The 19,171-nt window shown below is 42.8% G+C and overlaps 1 protein-coding gene across 3 annotated transcripts in view; it reads right to left on the bottom strand.

The window, feature by feature from the left end:
- The window catches only part of WDR25 (WD repeat domain 25), an 850,076-nt gene that overhangs the window by 277,212 nt on the left and 553,693 nt on the right, over positions 1–19,171 (bottom strand). For all 3 annotated transcript variants that reach the window (XM_086937810.1, XM_086937809.1, XM_086937811.1), the window contains one exon: positions 18,985–19,132. In XM_086937810.1, coding sequence (XP_086793936.1) covers positions 18,985–19,132 — 148 coding nt within the window. The remainder of the gene's footprint in view (positions 1–18,984; positions 19,133–19,171) is intronic.

Genomic DNA, 19,171 nt, shown 5'->3' with positions numbered 1-19,171 from the left:
AGTCCACGCAGAACCAGAGTTCTGGTGTGGCACCTGCAGCCTTTGGTACCAATAACACAGGCTTTGACAAGGACTATTAGAGGGCTCAACAACCCTTAATGGCAGCATCTTGGAGGTTTCCTCCTTGATGCTGACTCTCACCCTGCAACACAACCTGTAAACATTGTTCTTTACAGTGGAACTGTCTGCAGTGTTGACATATTGGGCGCACAGATGTGTGAGCTTTGGCGTCCGGGAGAACAATGTGGAAAACCGTTCCAGTAACTGGTAACAGTCACAGTCACCTTGCTGTTCTGGGGTCAGAGTGGTCGAGAGGTTTTCACTCTCCCCTGACCCATCATTTCCTGTGCAAAGAGGTGGTCAGGGACAGGTTCGATCTCCTCTTCCACTCCCTTAGGTCACTAGGAGCATACGCATTTCAAACCTCTCCAGGTGAGGCTTCAGTCATTTCACATGAAGCACTCTTAGGAAGTTCCAAGGGGTCTGGAGGTCTACCAGGTAGCTGGCATCCGCCTTACACTCCTTTACCTCATAGGGGTCAATCCAGCGGTCCTGGAAAGCTCTGGGCTTAACTGATTCAATAATACATACCTTTTAGCCAGGCTGATACTCCAGTGTGGCTTTCTGGTTGTATCAGAGTTTCATCACCTCTTGTCTGGCCTCAGTGATGCAGGCCCACTAGTAGCATTTAATTTACAGGCCCTGGACACATGCAATGCACTTCACTAGGGACTTAAAAGTAAATAAAATATGCCAATTGGGGACAAACCTATATTACCATGTTTAGGGGAGAGAGCACAGGCACTTTAGCACCGGTTAGCAATGGCAAACTGCGCATAGTCCTAAACCCAGCAAAAACTAGGCCAGACAAATGGAGTAAAAAAGGGAAATGGTTGGTGGAAGATCACCCTAAGGCTGTCAGGTCTAACAGCTTCTTTGACACTCAGTTATGTGTCCTAGTACTTATTGTTTCAGTATTTTAAGTTTATATTTTTAATTTCCAATTACTTTTGAGCCAGAGATGAAAGTTAAGAAGGGCTGTAAAACTATTAATCTGTCCCAAGCGCCCCCGCTTAAGCTGGTATAATGGATGATTCCCTACACGCTTTCTTGGACCCTTTGTATTATTTTAATTAATATTAAAGAAAGGGTACTTTTTAAAAGTTAACTTATCCATGCCTAACTCCTCCGGAGGCTAAATTACATTAGCCTCCAGTTGCAGCACTCTCAGCACTCAAGCCCTGAAGGTGTGTGGAAACTGCTCCCAGAGCAGACACAAAGGCCTGGGTGTGGAGATGTGTTTTGTGTTCATCTGGCAGGATAACTATTTGGGCAGTGCCCATGAACTTCATTTACTTCAAATGGACCTCCCCTGTCAGAGGCAAATGTCAAATGACACCCTCACAGGCCCCTTCTTTTGTTCCCCAAGTCAGTCTGGTACCAATCCCAGTGAGCAAGGAGCTGCCTCCAGAACTGGTTTGTAGTGTCCAAGGTGGAGGGTTTTCTCATTTCTCTGGCCACACTTATGTGGTGGGTACACCTAGGCCTTCTAATCGACCTGCGCTCCATCACAGTTGGCCTCAAATTGCACCTAGGTCATGGGCTACCATGAACAGTTGATCGAGGTTTGCCTTTGGTGCTTTTTGGATTCATTTTTATTTAAAACTTTAACAATTCATATCTCTAGTCCCCTTTATTGGATGTTTGTTGTTGGGTGTCATTATATTTATTCAAATCTACTCTATTTTACTAAATTGGGTTGGGATTTTTCTGTTATGTATTATGATTTTATTACTGTTTTGGTACTGCATAAATACTTTATACATTGTCTCTAAGTTATGCCTGTCTGCTTTATCCTATAACCTACAAGGAGGTGAGCTCAAGATAATTTAGTAATTTTAGTGGTTTATCTTGACAATGATTGTGTTTGAAGCTTAAGGTGAGTTCTCACACCCCCTAACGAACAACCCAATTTCTTACATGGCAGAATGGCCACCCCAGGATGTCGGTGACCATTCAATGTTTTGCAACCACATTGGTGTTTGCATTCCCTTCAAAGCTGTAGGGAGGAGGGAAATCCATGGTTGCAGACCATTTTCATTGTGACTTGAAATGCCAATTGCAATTTGCAATTCGAATCAGAACTTTGTTTATGCAAAGACAATACATTTGTTTGGTGTGGACTTTATAAACACAAAGTACTTTTAATTTAATTGAGCCCTACATTTTACGAAGTGTAAGATAGCTAAAATATGAGCTTCATGCCTTGTGCAGGATCAAACTCTTCCTCAATTCATATCTTCTATTCCACAAAGTAATAATTGAACTGCTCTGATAACTACAGCAGCACTCTACTCATTTGTTTTTGTTAAAGTTTTATATAGAGGGAACTTCACCGAAATCAGGTATCAGAGCGCTTTACATAAGCACCAGTTGCGTTACATGAGGGCACACTCATTTTTGTTAGGCGCAGGGAGATTAAGTGAGTTGCCCAGAATCACAGGATGTTGAGCGTCATTGATGAGACTCAAAGCCGGTTCCCCAGATTTGAGGTCGATCACACTAGCCATTAGGCTACATACTCATGCCTTCCTGAATCCGCCCCTATCCCTAAAGGACTTTTTAGATGCTTCAAAAAGCCCATACAAATGAATATGCAGGTCAGTACTTAATTTGAGCCACTGGTTTCTGGTGTTTGGCACTGGCACTAATGATAGTCTGCAGCTTGGTGGCGATGTTTATCTAATTTAGAGATAAGCACAAAATCAGTTATTTATTAAGTCAATAAACATTAAAATGAATAATACCTGCTGCCCAAGCCATTCGTACAGATTTGGGGGCCGGGAATAGTCTGAATTGTCAAACTTGTAGGTGTGTGATAGTTAGTAGTTGTGCTGGTAGTCTCATTGGCTGCACTGGCAGGAGCAATGGGTGGTGCAAGCTGCAGTGGCCTTCTGATGAGGGCCCTGGTGTTTTCTTTTTTTGCTGTTTTTGTTTTACAAATTAAGCACTGATGCAGGAGTGACATATTCACCCCAAGATTCCCACACCAACATATACAACAGCATAAGGGAGAAACACTCTTTCAACAGCACTCCAAATAGTTATATACAAGGCAATGGTGGTTTAATATCACCCACCAAATCAAAATACAAACTTTCACTAAAATTTGAATCAAAATATCACAAAGGGATGAGATTAAAAAGTTGATTCTTTATTTATTGCTTTAACATAGCAATCTGACATTGACACAGCCAACGCCTTTCATCCATATACATCGGGTCTTCTTCAGGGCATACTTTTACACTGATGCATCAAGAATATCCAAATGAGTAGTTCAATGGCATTTATTCGGTCCTGTACCACTGGAACAACTTCTGTAAACAAATCACTTTAGGCATATGTTCTGCCAATGGTTTCCTGAAATGTAGTATTTTAATGATCAGATGATCAGATCACAAGTCTCGGCACCCTGCAACAGCAGACTAAGGGGTCTATTAGGATGGAGGACGGACATTGTCCGTCCGCCATCCTGTCGTGGCAAGGGACCATCCGCCATAATGGCGGAGGTCCAGTGCGCCGAATTAGGATGCACCCGCCAAAGTGGCGGGTGCATCAAGCATCTTTAACATTGCGGTACTCTCACATTAGTGGTGTGGATCCTCTGTTCAGTTGTAAAGCTGAGTTATTCTGAAGCCTCTGGATTTAGGAGACTGGACAAGTCCTCATATTTTGAGGTGAAGGAAAGGTAGCGATATTCGTGATAGGAAAGTCGATCTCCCGTAATGCGGGGATGTATTCGGCGGTGGTGCCGTTCAAAAAAGCGCTCTGGTTCCGGGTGCGGTCTGAACAGAGGATCCACACCACTAATGTGAGACTACCTCATTGAAACAAAGAATTGCTACACCTACAGATACTAATAACCCGGTCTCGAGCGGAGCCGGGTCGGAATTATCACCGGCACCGCGACCTGTAGCTATAATTCTCTGATCTACAGCCCTGAGGAGTCGCGGAAAAGTGTGTTTTTCCTGCGACGAAACACGTGTCGGCTGGCCTTCTGGAATCAATTAAAGAAAAATCTGAAACACTGATGATCGAATCCTTCGCCTTTAAGAAATGAACTTTATGTCCATTGAGACATCTTATTGCTTTATACTTCATTCTTTCTTGTGTGCAACAGGTTTTGTTTGTTATTGTGTACAGTGTGTTCTCTGAACACACTTGGAGGGGTTTCAGGGAATTGCCCCTCTCCTGTATGCACCTTGGCCTTACTGCTTTCTTCTGTGCGTCAACCTTAGCAGTGCGCCCAGTATTTCCCTCACACCGAAAACCCTGTCCTTTGTTGCTGCATTTGTGTGACTGCCACAGAATGATATATGTGTTTGTCCATGCTCCCGTAACCTGCATGCCTTAGCACATAATCCCTCAGGATTTTTCACTGATCTAATTAGTGACTCTACAATTTTCATGCACTGATGTAAGAAATATTGTTGGGTACAGACTAGTCAGCAACTTCATTCTGCATCTAATTTCTGACTGTTAGTGTTCAAGTTTACAGACTAAAACTGTGGGATTCGCTCGGACCACAAATGGTGATACCAGAAACACTGTCACTTATGGAATGAGGCATTGCAGAAATAAACATGCTTTGCTGACACTTGATACCTCAATCCTAACCCCTTGCCTATGCCATACTGGTCCCCACTCCCTTAGTATGCATGGGCTCTTCTTGCTTACCCCCTTGCACACCACTATCCTATATTTCCCCTTAGCTGCCATTTCTCCTTGGGTCAACCTTTTTTCTTCTTTGACCAGTGACAGAGCCAAACGGTGGGAGCATCTATCACTTCAACTAGTAACCTGTATGTAATGTAATGACTGTATGGTCTGCATCGGATGTTGCAATTCTTGTTTTTAATTTGTGTATGGGGCCTAGTAAGTGGTACCAATTAAGCACCAATGCTATTTTGCTCACTGCCAGGCACTGCCCTGCACTCGCACATTTGGTGTGATTGACAGCATTGAGTATGTATGAGAGCTAATTTCCATGTGTTTAGTAGTAACTGAATATCTTGCAAGCCTTTAATACTTTCATAGGGTACCCGAATATAGACTAAAGTGTTCTCCCTACCTTTCACCTACATATACCGTACCATTACACTACATAATGGGTGTTGGTATTGACCTTTTATCTAGTTAAGAGCTGCATAAAATATTGTGTGGTTTTTTCCCCGAAAATTAGCCTAATTTAATATGCATGAAAATTCTCAGAATCACAGCAGGATTACCATCTTCTGCATAATAACTATGTATAAGGGTCATCCCTTCAGTCATCCTCCGCTGACATGACACAGCAAGGTAGAACACCCTGAGGGTACCTTTTTGGTGTATATACAGCATGTCTTTGCCAGGACAGGAAGAAGAGAAAGGCTTCCATGCTGACACACTGATGCGAGACGCTGAGGTTCCTCCAGCTCACAGTGGTCTGACATCCCTTGCGGGGTGTCCATTCCAAGACGGGGTGCCACAGTCTCTCACTTCAGGTAATGGGGTTGGCTTCAGCCTAGGGGGATTCCTGGCTCTACACCTTCATACATTCTTTGTACACTTAGGTACATCTAGTTAGGGTTGCATTGCAGGAGTACGCTTTATTACTGTGATGTATTTATATACCCGCATGTACTCATTGCTTTAGCACTATGGTAGTAATCTACCATCCTTTTACTCTGTTGGTGCTTATAATCCTTTATATCTGTTTCTGTCTTATGGTTGTTTCAGCAAACATATTTTACACTAGAATGACGCTGGTTCAATAAATGCTTATTAAAAATCGTCCCCACCGTTTATTCTGTGAATCTCTCTCTGAGACAAAATGAAGATGAATGACTGAGCGAAAAGTACTGTACTGTTTCCACGATTCCTGTTGGGACAGTGTTGCCATGTTTGATAGTTGCCAGGAACTATTCTCTACTTGGTAAGAGGAGTCTACTGTGGCACTGGGAGCTAGCTAGGTATGCAGGTGAACATACCCGGTGGGGTGTCTGGACACCAATCCCACAGTCTATGTTGTCTAAATGCAAAGATCCTATATAGGTTTATAGGGACCACACGACAGGAGTCCTGAGCAGCTACCATGGATTAAACCTACCTACTCTCTGACACTATAAAGTCTTTGCAACCTGGGCAGTAGCTCTGCAGTATGAGTCTCCAAGCTTGGTCTACCTCTGCTGTTTAACCCCTTCGAGGCTGATGACGAGCTGGGCTCGTCATGGTGTAGCCTCCTCAAACACTGATGACGAGCCCAGCTCGTCATGTAAAGTGCGTTTTTTTAAAAGTCAGCATATGAGCAGAATCAGAGCAGCGCGCATGTGGTTAAATGACTGCGATTGCAAATTTTACAGAACCCGTCAGTTTTCCACCAAGTGGGTGCCAAGTGGATTTTCATTACTAAATTATGACTCTTTTTTCTCTTGGAGGCCACTAAGGAATATTAGATTAAGTGTAATGTAGAAGTGAAGAAAGATCTAATATACATATTATAAAATTGACTGGCCGTGTGAAATTGCATAACTACCTTTTTAAAACTCTCTTTAACAGCTTTGACATTTTGAGCCTATTTTAGAGAAAATATGTGGAAAGTGCTGGCTTTTTGCTATCATTTCGTCAAAATCGTCCAAGGAAGGTGAACCTCGATTTTTCCTAGGCAGGGGCAGCCTATATAAAACTGAAAATCAAAACTCGATATATGTAGACTTCGAGATGTGCACAACTGTCAGTTAAATTAGAAAGAGGAGGAAGCATCAGTATTGTTGAAGAGTATTAAATTTAACATCAGAATTCTGTCGCAATACCTAGGTGAAATTGAAAGCAGTTTTGTCTTAGGTGTAACCATCAAAATACAGGTTAAAATCAATGAGACATTCTTTGTTCGGTGCTAGGGGCTTACCTACATTGAGAGCATAGGTAATGGGCCAGCATTAGATTGTACATTCATTGCAGACAATACTATATTGAATGGTTCCCCATGTCCACTTGTCTTAAGTTACAGACAATAAACCTTGGTAGGGGAATCGTTAAAAAAAGCACAAAATGTGCTGCTACCTGCTCACCTTAAAAATTTACCAATTCCTATTTTCATATGTATTATGGTATATTACAATGAGGCTGGTGCGATCTGACCACGTTTATCTCAATGCAAAAGTACAATCTGCTCAAAGTAAGTGCCCAAAGAAAGAGCAAAGGTCAGGGTATAGGATTACGGTTAAATACACTGTTAATATAGTTTTGCAATAAATTGGGATTCTGGTTTGAGGTCCTGACGTGACAAGACATAAATCTATTCAAGTACACTATGTACATTTACAATGTACACATCTCTATCTGTATCTGTAAATCCGACATTTTACTCAACAATGAAATTCAATTTATTATCGCTGACAGGACCTTTTTGTGTCAGCACTGCTTCTAATTCATCATCACACTGTACATTTCTAAAGAGCTTCCTCTGGGGCTAATTGCTTCAGTTCAGCCAATCACCTGCTAATATATTGTAGCTCATTACTTCAGAAAATATCAGATAGGGAAAAGAGGCAATTTTTAAGATAAATGAGGTCAGAGTCACGCGTAAACAGGATTCCTAAACCAATCATAGGCGCACTAACCGGAGTTTGTGGTGCAGAGTCATATGTAATTAAATATGTTGGTGGGTAAGTGTGTGTGGGTGGATGGATGTGTGCACATGCATATGTAATGCCTGTACTCTTATCGTGGGAGCCATCTCATACACGGGACCTCAAGACAGGGACTAGCAAGTACACCAATTAACAGGGCCACGTCATGTCGGTCTTCACTAGGCAGGTGAAGACAACGTGATTCCTTTACATGATCATGTCTGAACCATTCACTCATGCACAATTTCTTAGCTTAAGTTTGTTAACTCATCCACAACCTTCACCTTGCTGTTAATATAGAAGCCAGGGAAAAATGTTCCCTAACAAAGGAAATGTCCATTCACTCGTGAAGTAAACAACCCAGTTGATTTACATCCAGACTCAAGGGCTCGTTAGATATTTTTCCCACTTAAAGAAAATAAGCTTGCAAGGCTCTACAAGAAAATAAATAAAGTACATTTTTATAATTAGGTCACCTCATACTAAGGCTACGAGAATAACCAATTACTATGCACCCAAAATGTTAAATTCCCTCCCTACACATCCAATATAGAAGCCGCGGCTTGCGCAAGTATGAGCGGTGGGGCTGGGTGGGGGGATTCCGGCAGACGACGACAAGGGAAAAATCATTATTTATTTAATTTTCCCTCATGGTCGTCTGTCGAATCCTCCCAAACCCGACCCCACTGCCTCACCTGCACGGGTTGCGGCTGAAATATAGCCCTTCGCTCTAACTCACCAGGAAGAACCTGTAGAGTTTTGTCTACAAGGAACACACATTTATAACTATTACTTGTTCATTGCTTTATAGCTAGGTTTGCACGATATGAGTACCCATACATTTGTAAATGTAAAAGGGTTTCCACATCTTCACTAGAATGTTCTTCAGTGTTGGAAATTGGGTTACTGGTTGTGGGGTAGGGGTGAAACCCTATTCAAGCAGAAACCACAATCTCTGTCTGGGTGAAACACAAGCAAATCCCAAATTAATCTGAGCTTAACCCTCTGGTAGCTTGGCAAAAGTCAGTCAGGTTTACCGATTTAGAAAAATAGAGTAAACTTAAAAAAATTATTTGCAACCAAAAGAACAAAAATATAATCAGTAGAACCGGAGAATGCATTTTCAAAGTTTTAAGTGCCTTGATGCACAAACAGCCGACTGTGGTTATCTGGTTGCTCCGGACTTGGACAAAGTCATAGTTTCAGGCTTAACGTGATGGAGCATGCGCTGGATAGAGGGATCAAGTTATGCTAGCTGAACAAAGTACCTTAAGTCATGGTTGCAGAGCGTTGCAAGGTCCCACATCAAGGTTGCGTTGCGCACCAATAGTTTTGAAGAAGCTGTGTGGCTGCAAAGCGGAGTCCTGCGTCGTACCTGAGGATGAGGTTGACGAGGGGCTTGCAGTGTGAAGTCAAGGATGCGTTGCACAGCGTCAGTTCTGTGGAGACTGCGGGCTGCAATGCCAGGTCAGGCACTGAGAATGTGTTGCGCTGTTAAAGTTCCGAAGTACAGCACCATGGACATACATTATGTTGTATCGGTTTCGACCACCGAGAGGCTGGCAGAGCATCTTCAGGTCGATTTCCAAGATTCCCGGACTGGGGTAGCACAACTTGGGGGGCAAGACTCACAGAAGGCTGAGACTGGGTGCTGGGAGGTTGGAGGTGGCTTGAGCATTTTCTGTCCCTGAGGCTCTGATCAGAAGGCCAGCCAACTAGCCCTTGGAGTCCCACTGGTGCACCTGGGATCAAGATGCAGGTCCAGTCCTCTCACTCAGGCAGCAGGACAACAGAACAGCTGTCTTTCTGGCAAAGCAGCATAGCAGTCATTCTGAGTCATCTGCAGGTCCAGAGGTGTACTGAAGATTTGGGTCTTATTATTGAGCAGAGTTGGGTCTGTTTTAATTATACTTGGTACCCACTTTGAAACAGTAAAAGGTTCTGAAGGTTTCCAAACCCCAGGGGTGCCTGGAATTTCCAGCTTGTCTGAGGTTACTAAAGACTAGATTCAAATCCTTTGTGAGTGTGCTCAAGCAGAGCCTTTGTGATGCACAAGTGTGGTAGGTGACAGCTCTTTCCTCTGGATTCACGCCTACTTGTAGCATTTACTTTACAGGCCGAGGGACATGTAGTACGACTCTACTAGAGACTTACAAGTAAAATAAATGTGGCAATTGTGTGTAAGCCAATTTCCCTATGCTAAGGAGAGAGTACACACACTTTAGCACTGGTTTGCAGTGGTAAAGTGCACCAATTCTTAGGGCCAACAAAAACAGGTTCAGAAAACAGGAAATCTAAGCAAAATGTTTGGGGATGAGCCTGCAGAAAGAGCCAAGTCCAACATGACCACCCCTCCATCCAGTCAAAAGCCAGGATAGACTAACCAATACCTTGATGGGCTTCCCTGCTTAGGTGGTAGAACATGGATGGTTGTACTGTTTTGCAGGGGCACTTTTCAGTTCTACGCCTCCATGAACTCAGTTGGATCCCTCTATCTAAACTCTCCTGAGCCACTGGATTGATCTATGGGAAACCTTTCTCGCCACTTGTGGACGTATTTGTGCTGCACCTAACCTTAACTTGATCACCAATGCATCCTAGAAGGCAGATACTACCACCATGGCCAACAAAGTTAGATGGCCCATTTCACAATCCAAGGAAAACTCTGCCCATAAGGACAGCAACCAATAGAGGCAACTGACAGCTATCAGTGTCAAGAGTCATGCCCCAGGCCATCCAAGGTTCCCTGACCTAAGGTTTCTCAAAGGGGGAAGCAACATCCCTGGGTGTTAGGCACACGTCTTCCACTGTCCTTTTTACCAGTCAGGGAGTGGTAACCTAAGACTGGCCACTCAGCCCAGGGAACAGAGGTCAGGGATGATTCCTTCCTCACCTTGCACCTTTATCTCAGCTCAAGTACCCTCCATTTGGGAGTGGTAACCCCATAAGATTAAACTGTTAGGGCACCCTGCCCAGCTCCTCCTACCAAGGCCATGGGGCAGAAAAAGTCCAGCCCCTGGACAGAGTTGCCCTACACAGCTGGCCGGTGTACTGTTCTGGAGAATCTAGCATTTCTTCTATCATGGTCTGGCTAGCTCCGGTGTCCCTTTAGAGCAATGACAGGGATATCATTCACTTTCATCTGGTGAAAGTGATGATTACCACCCCCAGAGTTCAAAAGCTCACCCTCTGAATCTATCTCCCGGCTAAGGAAAATTATGGCATGGGCTATAACCTGCCCCTGGGAACTACTTACCCCTAAGTCCATATTGGCCACCCCTGTAGAGGTCCAATCAGTGAGTGTTTTTTAGAGCAGACAGAACCCCCCCAAACTTGTGCCCTAATGCAGAACAATGAAAAGTATTGGGGTGGAAATGGGACTCCCTGGGCCACTGTCCACCAGAACCTCCGCCCTATTTCTCAGAAGGGGCATTGGAAACCTTTCCTCCTCCCTCCTATTCTGGGACTTGGCTGTGTCTTTCTTGACCTACCCCTCACTCTGCTGAGGGGAACCGGATCCACCCTTATTGGGTCACTGGCAGGTTCCTTCTTATGGTTCCTGGTGCTGAGCCAGAGGTCCGTCTCCTTAGCAAGGGCTATGGGGTCAGTGAGTTTGCTATCAATCAGGTGCTGGGGCGGCCCTGCAAAACTAAGACTGAACATGTGCTTTCTTGCCACCAAATGGTACAGCCTGTGGAAATATTTTTCTTCACTGCCCTTCAACCTACCATCCAGTGCCTTGCAAAAAGGAATCTACACAATCCACCAAGGACTTAAAGGGCTAGATGCATCATTGTAAGGTTTTGCGATTCCTTATTTGCAATTTTTAGGGAATCGCAAATAAGGAATCGCAAAATGGTATGCATGATTTTATTTGCATAATATCTGCGATTCGGTAAAAATCGCAATTTTTACCGAATCGCAAATATTATGCGAATTCCTAATTGTGATTTCGCAAATCCCATTGATTCCTATGGGCCAAAAGGCCCATAGGAATGAATGGGAAGGCATTCACATTTTGCGAATTTCAAATTGCGATTCGCAAAATGTGAATGCAATTTCAAGGGTGCAGGGGGGGTTCAAAGAACCCTTCCCTGCACCCCTGAAATTGAACTGTAATTGCAATTTACACACACACATGACCCAAGGACATATGTGTGTGTAAATGAAAACTTTCAAATATGCAACTAGTGCATGTTTGAAAGTTTTCGGTAAATTAGCATGAACTTCAACTTCATGCTAATTTACCCCTTCCAAACTGCGAATTTGCAATTTCAAAGTAATCATGCATTGCATTTAAGAAATCGCAAAATTGTGATTTCTTAAATGCAATCGCAATTTAAGAAATCGCAATGAAATTGCGATTTCTTAAATTGCGAAAATGGCAAAATGCTTCATGCATCCCAAAAACGGGACTTGCATTCACAAACGGCCGAAATTTGCGATTCGCACCGTTTGCGAATGCAAAAACCCTTGATGCATCTAGCTCATAGTGCCTAAATTTCTGCCTGTACCTTTCTGGGGTGAAACCATACTTCCACACAAGAGTGTTCTTCATGGGAGAAAACCTCATCCTGTGCTGCTTCTGTAGGGCTAGCAATGCACTCTTCCCTTCACTTGGTATGTGCCTACAGAGACTAGCCCCCGAAATCCCCCTCAGGGACCAGTTTCATCTCAAGAGCAATCTCATAGGCTTCAAACCACTTGTCAATGTCATCTCCCACAACAAAGTTAGGCATCAGATCCTTTGGAATGTGGATCCTCTTGTCTCCAAAGGGCACTGTGGGTATGCACCCACCATTATAGCTGGAGTCCACTTGCTTAGCTCTGATGTCAGGCTCACTGAGATCATGGACCATCCTACGCTCCTCCATAGCTGATCTCTTTTCCTTCATGGCTCTCTCGGCCTCAACCGTTTCCTTTGCCAAGTCTCTCTTAGCCTCAGGCTTCTCTTTCTCCGCTTCTGTGGTCAGTTTATTTTCCTCCATCTCAAGCTTGGCCATCTGCAGACTGAACTCCCTATCAGCTTTCCTGTCCCCCAGCTTCGCTGAGGACAAACCTTTGGAGGAAACACTGCTCTCGGCTCTTTACTTTTGGAGGCAATACATCCCCTTCCCTGTGTGCTGCATTTCAGGGCCAGCACTCAGGTCCTCTCCTTGCCCTTCCATATCATTATCCCCTTCCGTTGCTGTAGCCAGTTACTGGCAGACTTCCGCCCAGGCCCTTAGCACTTTTTGGAGCCCCAGCTTTCTGATGTCTCTTTTGGCTAGAAGTCATCTCTCCTTGCAGAACTCCTCGAGTTCAGCCACAATGTAGGCATCCATGTTGGCAAGCTCAAACTCCATCCTTGCAGGTGTGATCTCAGGCACAGCATTCAAGTAGAATGTGAGGAATTTTGGAAAGAGCAAAATGGCCAATCTGTCTCTGATGCCCTGATCAAGAGGCAAGACAACTAGCCCTTTAAGTCACGCTCGTAGGGTTGGAGTGTGGAGGGCATTCGCCCAGCTGGTCTCTGAGACTTTGTTCCAGCTCCTGTGGGGGTCGTTGGTCATCTTAGGGTGGCAGTGCGGGGGTTGGAGATGCTAAAGTGGACAATGGAGTGATCAGTCCTTGGGAGTTCTGTGGCATGGCTGTATTTGACGTGGTTGTTGGAGGTGAAAATTGGGTATGGCATATGTCCTGTGGTGTGTGTAGGGTCATGGACGATCTGGGCCAATCCAAGGCTGCTCAGACTGTCGAGGAGGTGTATGGTGGTTTTAATGTTGGGGTCGTCGATGTGGAAATTTAGGTCACCAAGGAAGATGCAGTCCTGGGAGTCTAAGACTAGGGGCGCAAGAAGTCTGACAATTGTGAGTTTAACTTAATGACACCTGATGGGACAACCATGGCGACAGAGGTTGTAGTAACAAATAGTACATAAAATTTGGCTGATATAAACAAGAAAACTGACATCGTTCTATATCGAGAATACCGGTACAGAGGGCGGGAGGAGATATTAAATAGAAGCAATATCTTAAAACTCTGCAGAGTCCTCCCTCTACTTAACTCGATCTGCTCTACTGATATAGAAATGATTGCATTTAAGCCTCCCCAAGAAGGGAAAAGAAATGAGAGAACAGTGGCCACATTCACAAACAGCAACACTGTTACATCCTTGAATGACAATTGCAGTCAGCTCGCAGAATGGGGTACCAAATTAACTGTTCTCCTCAAATGAGATATCCAGCAGTATTTCTTCAAGTGCATGACTCCAGTGCTCGGCATAGGGTTAGAACATGGAGCAGGATGGAAAACTTTCCACTAAGCACTGTGTTTTTCAAGGTGTGATTGCAGAGGAAGCAAATCAGCAGCTTGACTTGAATTTGAAAATCTCTGTAATACTGGCTAACGTTGAGATATGTCATGGAGTCTCCCCCTTCAAGGCTGCCGCAAAGGAAGACTGGAGCAGGCTTCCTAGAGTATTGCAAAACAGACTCTGACTTCTTTTTTACACTCAAATGCCAGTCAGTTCTGCAGCCCTGGGCAGCTGGAACATCACAGGGCTCAAGGCAGCCTTACAAAAGCCAGAGATGCTACCAGAGCTAAACATTAAAAACATCATTTGCCTAGACAGGAAACACGGATTATGGAGTTGCTACCACTGGAGGACTTTACAAAGTTTTTCCTCCCCAACTATTACATCTAACTGTCGTGGCCACCCATCCGGTGGGCTTGCCATGTATATCCATAAGTCCACTAATGTGGATACAATAGAACTCCAACCAAGGCTAAATAATTTCTTAATTTTGTAATTAAAATATACAAGGCATTTGAGTCTCAATTGATCACTAATTAGAAAACCCATAAAAATATGTAACATCTATGTTAACCCTAAAGAATATAAGAAATGTAAGAAAAAGAAAACCACAGAAAAGTCGATCACTGCCATTCAGCAGATTATGAGTAATAACCCAAATACAATGTGGGTTTTTACAGGTGACTTCAATTGTTTCCTATTTAAAAGTGACATTGAACTTCAATTGCATGATATAGATGATATATACTGGAATATTCCACTGGCCACAGTTGCCGACATTAAGATTGACAGAAAAGGGTAAATCTTATTCAATGAGTTACACAACCTTGGCCTGCGAAACCTGACTGGTCGATCGTAATCATTCCCATTCTTCCAAATGACTGTTTTTTGCAAAAGGTTATCATATCTTGCGATAAAGAGTTCTATCAGACCCAAAGAATATTAAGATCTCTTGCTGTCATGTAACCAACTAAGAAACTTAAATGGCACATACCACAGTCAGGGGAGTTGCTGGAGGGGGTGCAGCAATGTATGCAGAATCATTTAAATGAAGAGCAGGATTCCTCCTCATTTATTAATAGATAGTCTCACCTCACTACAGAGTTAATCAAAGGGGGGTCCAAAACATCAGACGGTTCTATCACTTCTAACCAAAGGCAAGTCATACATCCCTGGATCAACCGCTAGTGAGAACCTAAATGCTAAAGACAGTGCTTTATAGCACTATGGGGCACTGGAAGCACAGTCATGTTGACCAAGCCCTAGGAACACAAGTTAAACAACTCTGTATCTCGTATCAGAAAAAAAGGTGGGACATACAAAAAGGCAAAAAGGAAAAACAACGAATTATGCTGACTTACAGAAATTTCGGTTTACAGTAAAGCCATTTGCATTGACTTTACAACGGCTTCCAACAATGTTAACAGAGGTAAGTTGTACCCCATTAGGTAACCTACCAAATGGGGTATTCCCCAGTCTTTGCTGAATACAATCATCAACTTATACTCAAACACATTGGTGAAGATTAGATTAACATCCCAGTGGATTACCACAGGACAAATTCTCATGAACAAGGAATTAAAGGAGGGCAGTTTATTGGTGCCTCCACGCTTTAATCTATAACTGGCCAATCCCAGTAATGCCCCCCCTGTCAACAAGAGCCTGCCTGCCTAAGCTTTCCGCCAATGATAACCTCCTGTTAGGCCAAACTGGAATTGAACTCCAAAGGCAACTGGACAATATAGAAAGATTTGCGGGGCTAACAAGATCAAAACCAATGTAAGCTTTGTCCTTCTCCCAAACATTGTAGTCTTTGAGACAAGAATAAAGAAGAAGGATCACTGGGTGATTGGCAATGACTACCTCGAGATAATCACAAGCTTCAAATATTTGATGGTTTGATGAAAGAGGCCGGGCTTTGCGACACAAAACATAAATCGGCAACTCAGAAAATTCTTTACGTATCACGTTCTGGCGTCTATTAAAGAATCTCTCTTATTCTGATACAAGTCAACTCCACAAACTTATACACAGTAAACATTTGCCAAACAGATGTACGTCATGAATGTCTTTAAAGACAAAATAGGGGATTCGCTGGAGACCTACAGCTATGTATTTTGCCTTGCGAAGGCTTGCAATCACAGCTAAGACTGTCGTTGGATCAGGTGAAGTGTAAATTACTTCTTCAAGCCAGATTTCTTTTGTAGTGCAACAAATTAGGAAGGGCAGAGAGAAACACTCTGAAGTTCCAACTATGGGCTGCCGTAATGAAAGCCAGCTGCAGGAGGTCGATTAATTTGTAAAGATCTCTAAAGAATTTAGAAGCCTTGGACCTTTGGAGCACAGGATTCCCAGATAAACTCTTTGCCAACATTTTGAATAAACAAGCAACATTTAAATTCACCAAATTGGACAGTGAGGACTTGAGTAAGAAATCTCATGCCAACCACGCGGATACTCTTTATGACATGTTGGAGGTCGTTTAGTATTTGAAGCAGCCCCAGGACAACTCGAGCGGAAAATAGCCCTGATGAGATATCGCTTTGGGTAATCCCCCTAAAAGATTTTTGATACAGCAGACTTGTGATGGGTCCGGATCGAATGTACTGTTTGTATGGGGAGGCTTGTGAGTCATTAATTCACATCATTTTTATCTGTCCCTATCTAGTAGTCTTTCGAAAATACTAGCTAAAACTAATATTTAAATGTCTGGTCATCCGATCTTGCTCAAATGCAGTGAATGTTTGTTGAACGGGTGAGTCCGGACAGATGATGTTCCGCTTTTTCAAGCTGATGAGAATAGTTGCTAAGGAATTGCCTGCAATTTTTTATGAAATCTCACATTGTTTCAAGACTGACTTTAAGACGGCCACAGCTGAAGTCTTTCCTTTATCTTGTGATGTTTATCTTGAGCATGTGCAAGATTACAGTTATAGCAATGCCATGATAAGTGTGATGTTTGCAATTATTTGTGAACTGAGTTCCTTCTATACTTAATATTTTATGGTACACAACATCCATTAAAAAAAATACTTCTCTGAAGCTTTATCTGCTCTGTTTTTTTTATTGAATCTTTATTTCAAAAGTTCAATATGAAGCCTTTAGTTCCTAGCAGAAGTGTCTTGCTTCTCACATTTATGTTCTTGAAAGCTTGTTGCTTCCTTTGTTCTCTTTGACGTTTGTCTTCTGTGCACTTGTCGCTGTTATTAAAAATCGCTGCCAAACTGGGGCAAACAGATCATGTATACTCAGAGAATATACCATCAGTTCAGGAGCTTTCACACATTTGCTTTATTGGTAACACAACAGCAGGCATCATAAATGAAATCGACTAGAACCTATTCGAAACACAACATTCCACTACTGACCTCACTGTAACTACATTGTGTTAGTGACATCACATTGTTACAGCATTGGAGGTAAGGTGCTATTATTCATGTGAGCAAACCATGACCCTCTGCCAATGAGCATTTGCAAAGCCAATAGATTTGTGTTTTTTTGTTGTTAGGGGGCCTATTTTGTAAGTTGTGACTTGCTCCCAGCTGTCTTACGAGAAGATGGCTGTAAACATCCAAACAGCCAAACATAATGTCACTTACTTGCAATTAAAGTGTTGTGTCAGCAAAGTCAATGCAGCTAAGAACAGTCACTGGCTCTATGATAACCAAAGTTCTGCTTGAGCCCCATCCTTAAAACCTAATAGGAACTTAAATAAAACATCGTAACAAATCCATGAAATGCCATAGCCTTGATAGACAGCCCATCCAATCAATGCCAAACCATGAGAAACACATACAAATCAATGGCTGAAAAGGGCTGACCTAAAGCCCATTAGCTCTTTCCGTGTTTTTGATTGTACTTCTTTGAATAATTGAAGACTTGAGGTTGTGCTGACAGTAATGGCAACCTAAAAATGACCTTGTGAGGTTTCATTTTCTTGAAAGCATAATAGACTTCGAATGTGGGTAGCAGCCTATGGACAAAGATGTCGGTTCTAGCAAAGGACAGATCAGTGTGGTTGTATGATGTTACAACACATGCCTTTACAACGCAGTTTTTACATCGCAACATCCTTTACATTGCTTGATTTTACATCGCATGTCACTACAACGCATTTGTAGAAACTACCTTTACAACGCATTTTACATATACAATGGATACCATTACAACGCATAACATTACATCGCATTTAAGGTAAGTGTTGGATAGTGTAGGGGTAATAATTACTATTCCAACTCCAGTGAGTGCAACAGTAGAATAAGTGTTGGATAGTGTAGGGGTAATAATTACTATGCTAACTCCAGTGAGTGCAACAGTAGGGTAAGTGTTGGATAGTGTAAGGGTATTATGCATTGTAATGGTATGTGTTGTAATGTCTTGCGATGTAAGGCCTTCGTTGTAGTGACATGCGTTGTAATGGTATGTGTTGTAGTGACATGCAATGTAATGCCTGCGTTGTAATGACATGCGATGTAAAGGATGTTGCTATGTAATAACTGCGTTGTAATGGTAGTGCGATGTAAAAGTTGCATTGTAAAGGTTGTTTCCCGATCAGTGTCAACACAGAAAAGGCATGTGTGACTAATTTGGTTTAGAGGTATGGGAATTCACATCATAGGATTGCAAGTGATAAATCATTACAAAAAAGTTAAATAAGGAAGCCAAGAGACATGTCCTATCTCCCATTACCACTCCAAAGCGCTGGGTCAGCTGGAGTGCCAAAAGGCAACCTTGACTACCTCTCTTTTAATACTCTAAAGGAGTTGGTCAATGTAAAGTGAATATTTCCAGCTCTACCAATACCAAAACCAAATTAAATCAAATGTGAAACACATCTTGAAAACCAAATTATTGGTTGGTGTGAACAATCAAGGATATGCTGTATTAGAAAAGAAAGCAATGTAGATTATGACAAAATATCGAATAAAGTCATTTTCCAACCTTTGAGCTGCCAATGGTAAAAGCACATTATCTGAAATTCTAGGTTTTAAGTAGCACAAGCAATAGTTGGGTGCCTACCAGTTTCAATGTCTGTCAAGTAGAGCGCAGAATCAAAGCCACCACTGAGAATATTTCTTCCACAAAGTGACCAGATGGCATCCCGAACAGCGCTACTGTGGCAGGAGTAAGTCTTCAAACAGGTACCGGTATCTACAGCATCCCAAACCTTACAAAGAGGAGAATAAATCAGAATGTAAAAAACAAT

The sequence above is a fragment of the Lissotriton vulgaris genome, chromosome 9, assembly GCF_964263255.1.
Source record: "Lissotriton vulgaris chromosome 9, aLisVul1.2, whole genome shotgun sequence".
Taxonomy (NCBI): Eukaryota; Metazoa; Chordata; class Amphibia; order Caudata; family Salamandridae; genus Lissotriton; species Lissotriton vulgaris.
The sequence above is the reverse complement of the archived record's forward strand: the minus strand, read 5'-3'. Positions and strand labels throughout refer to the sequence as shown.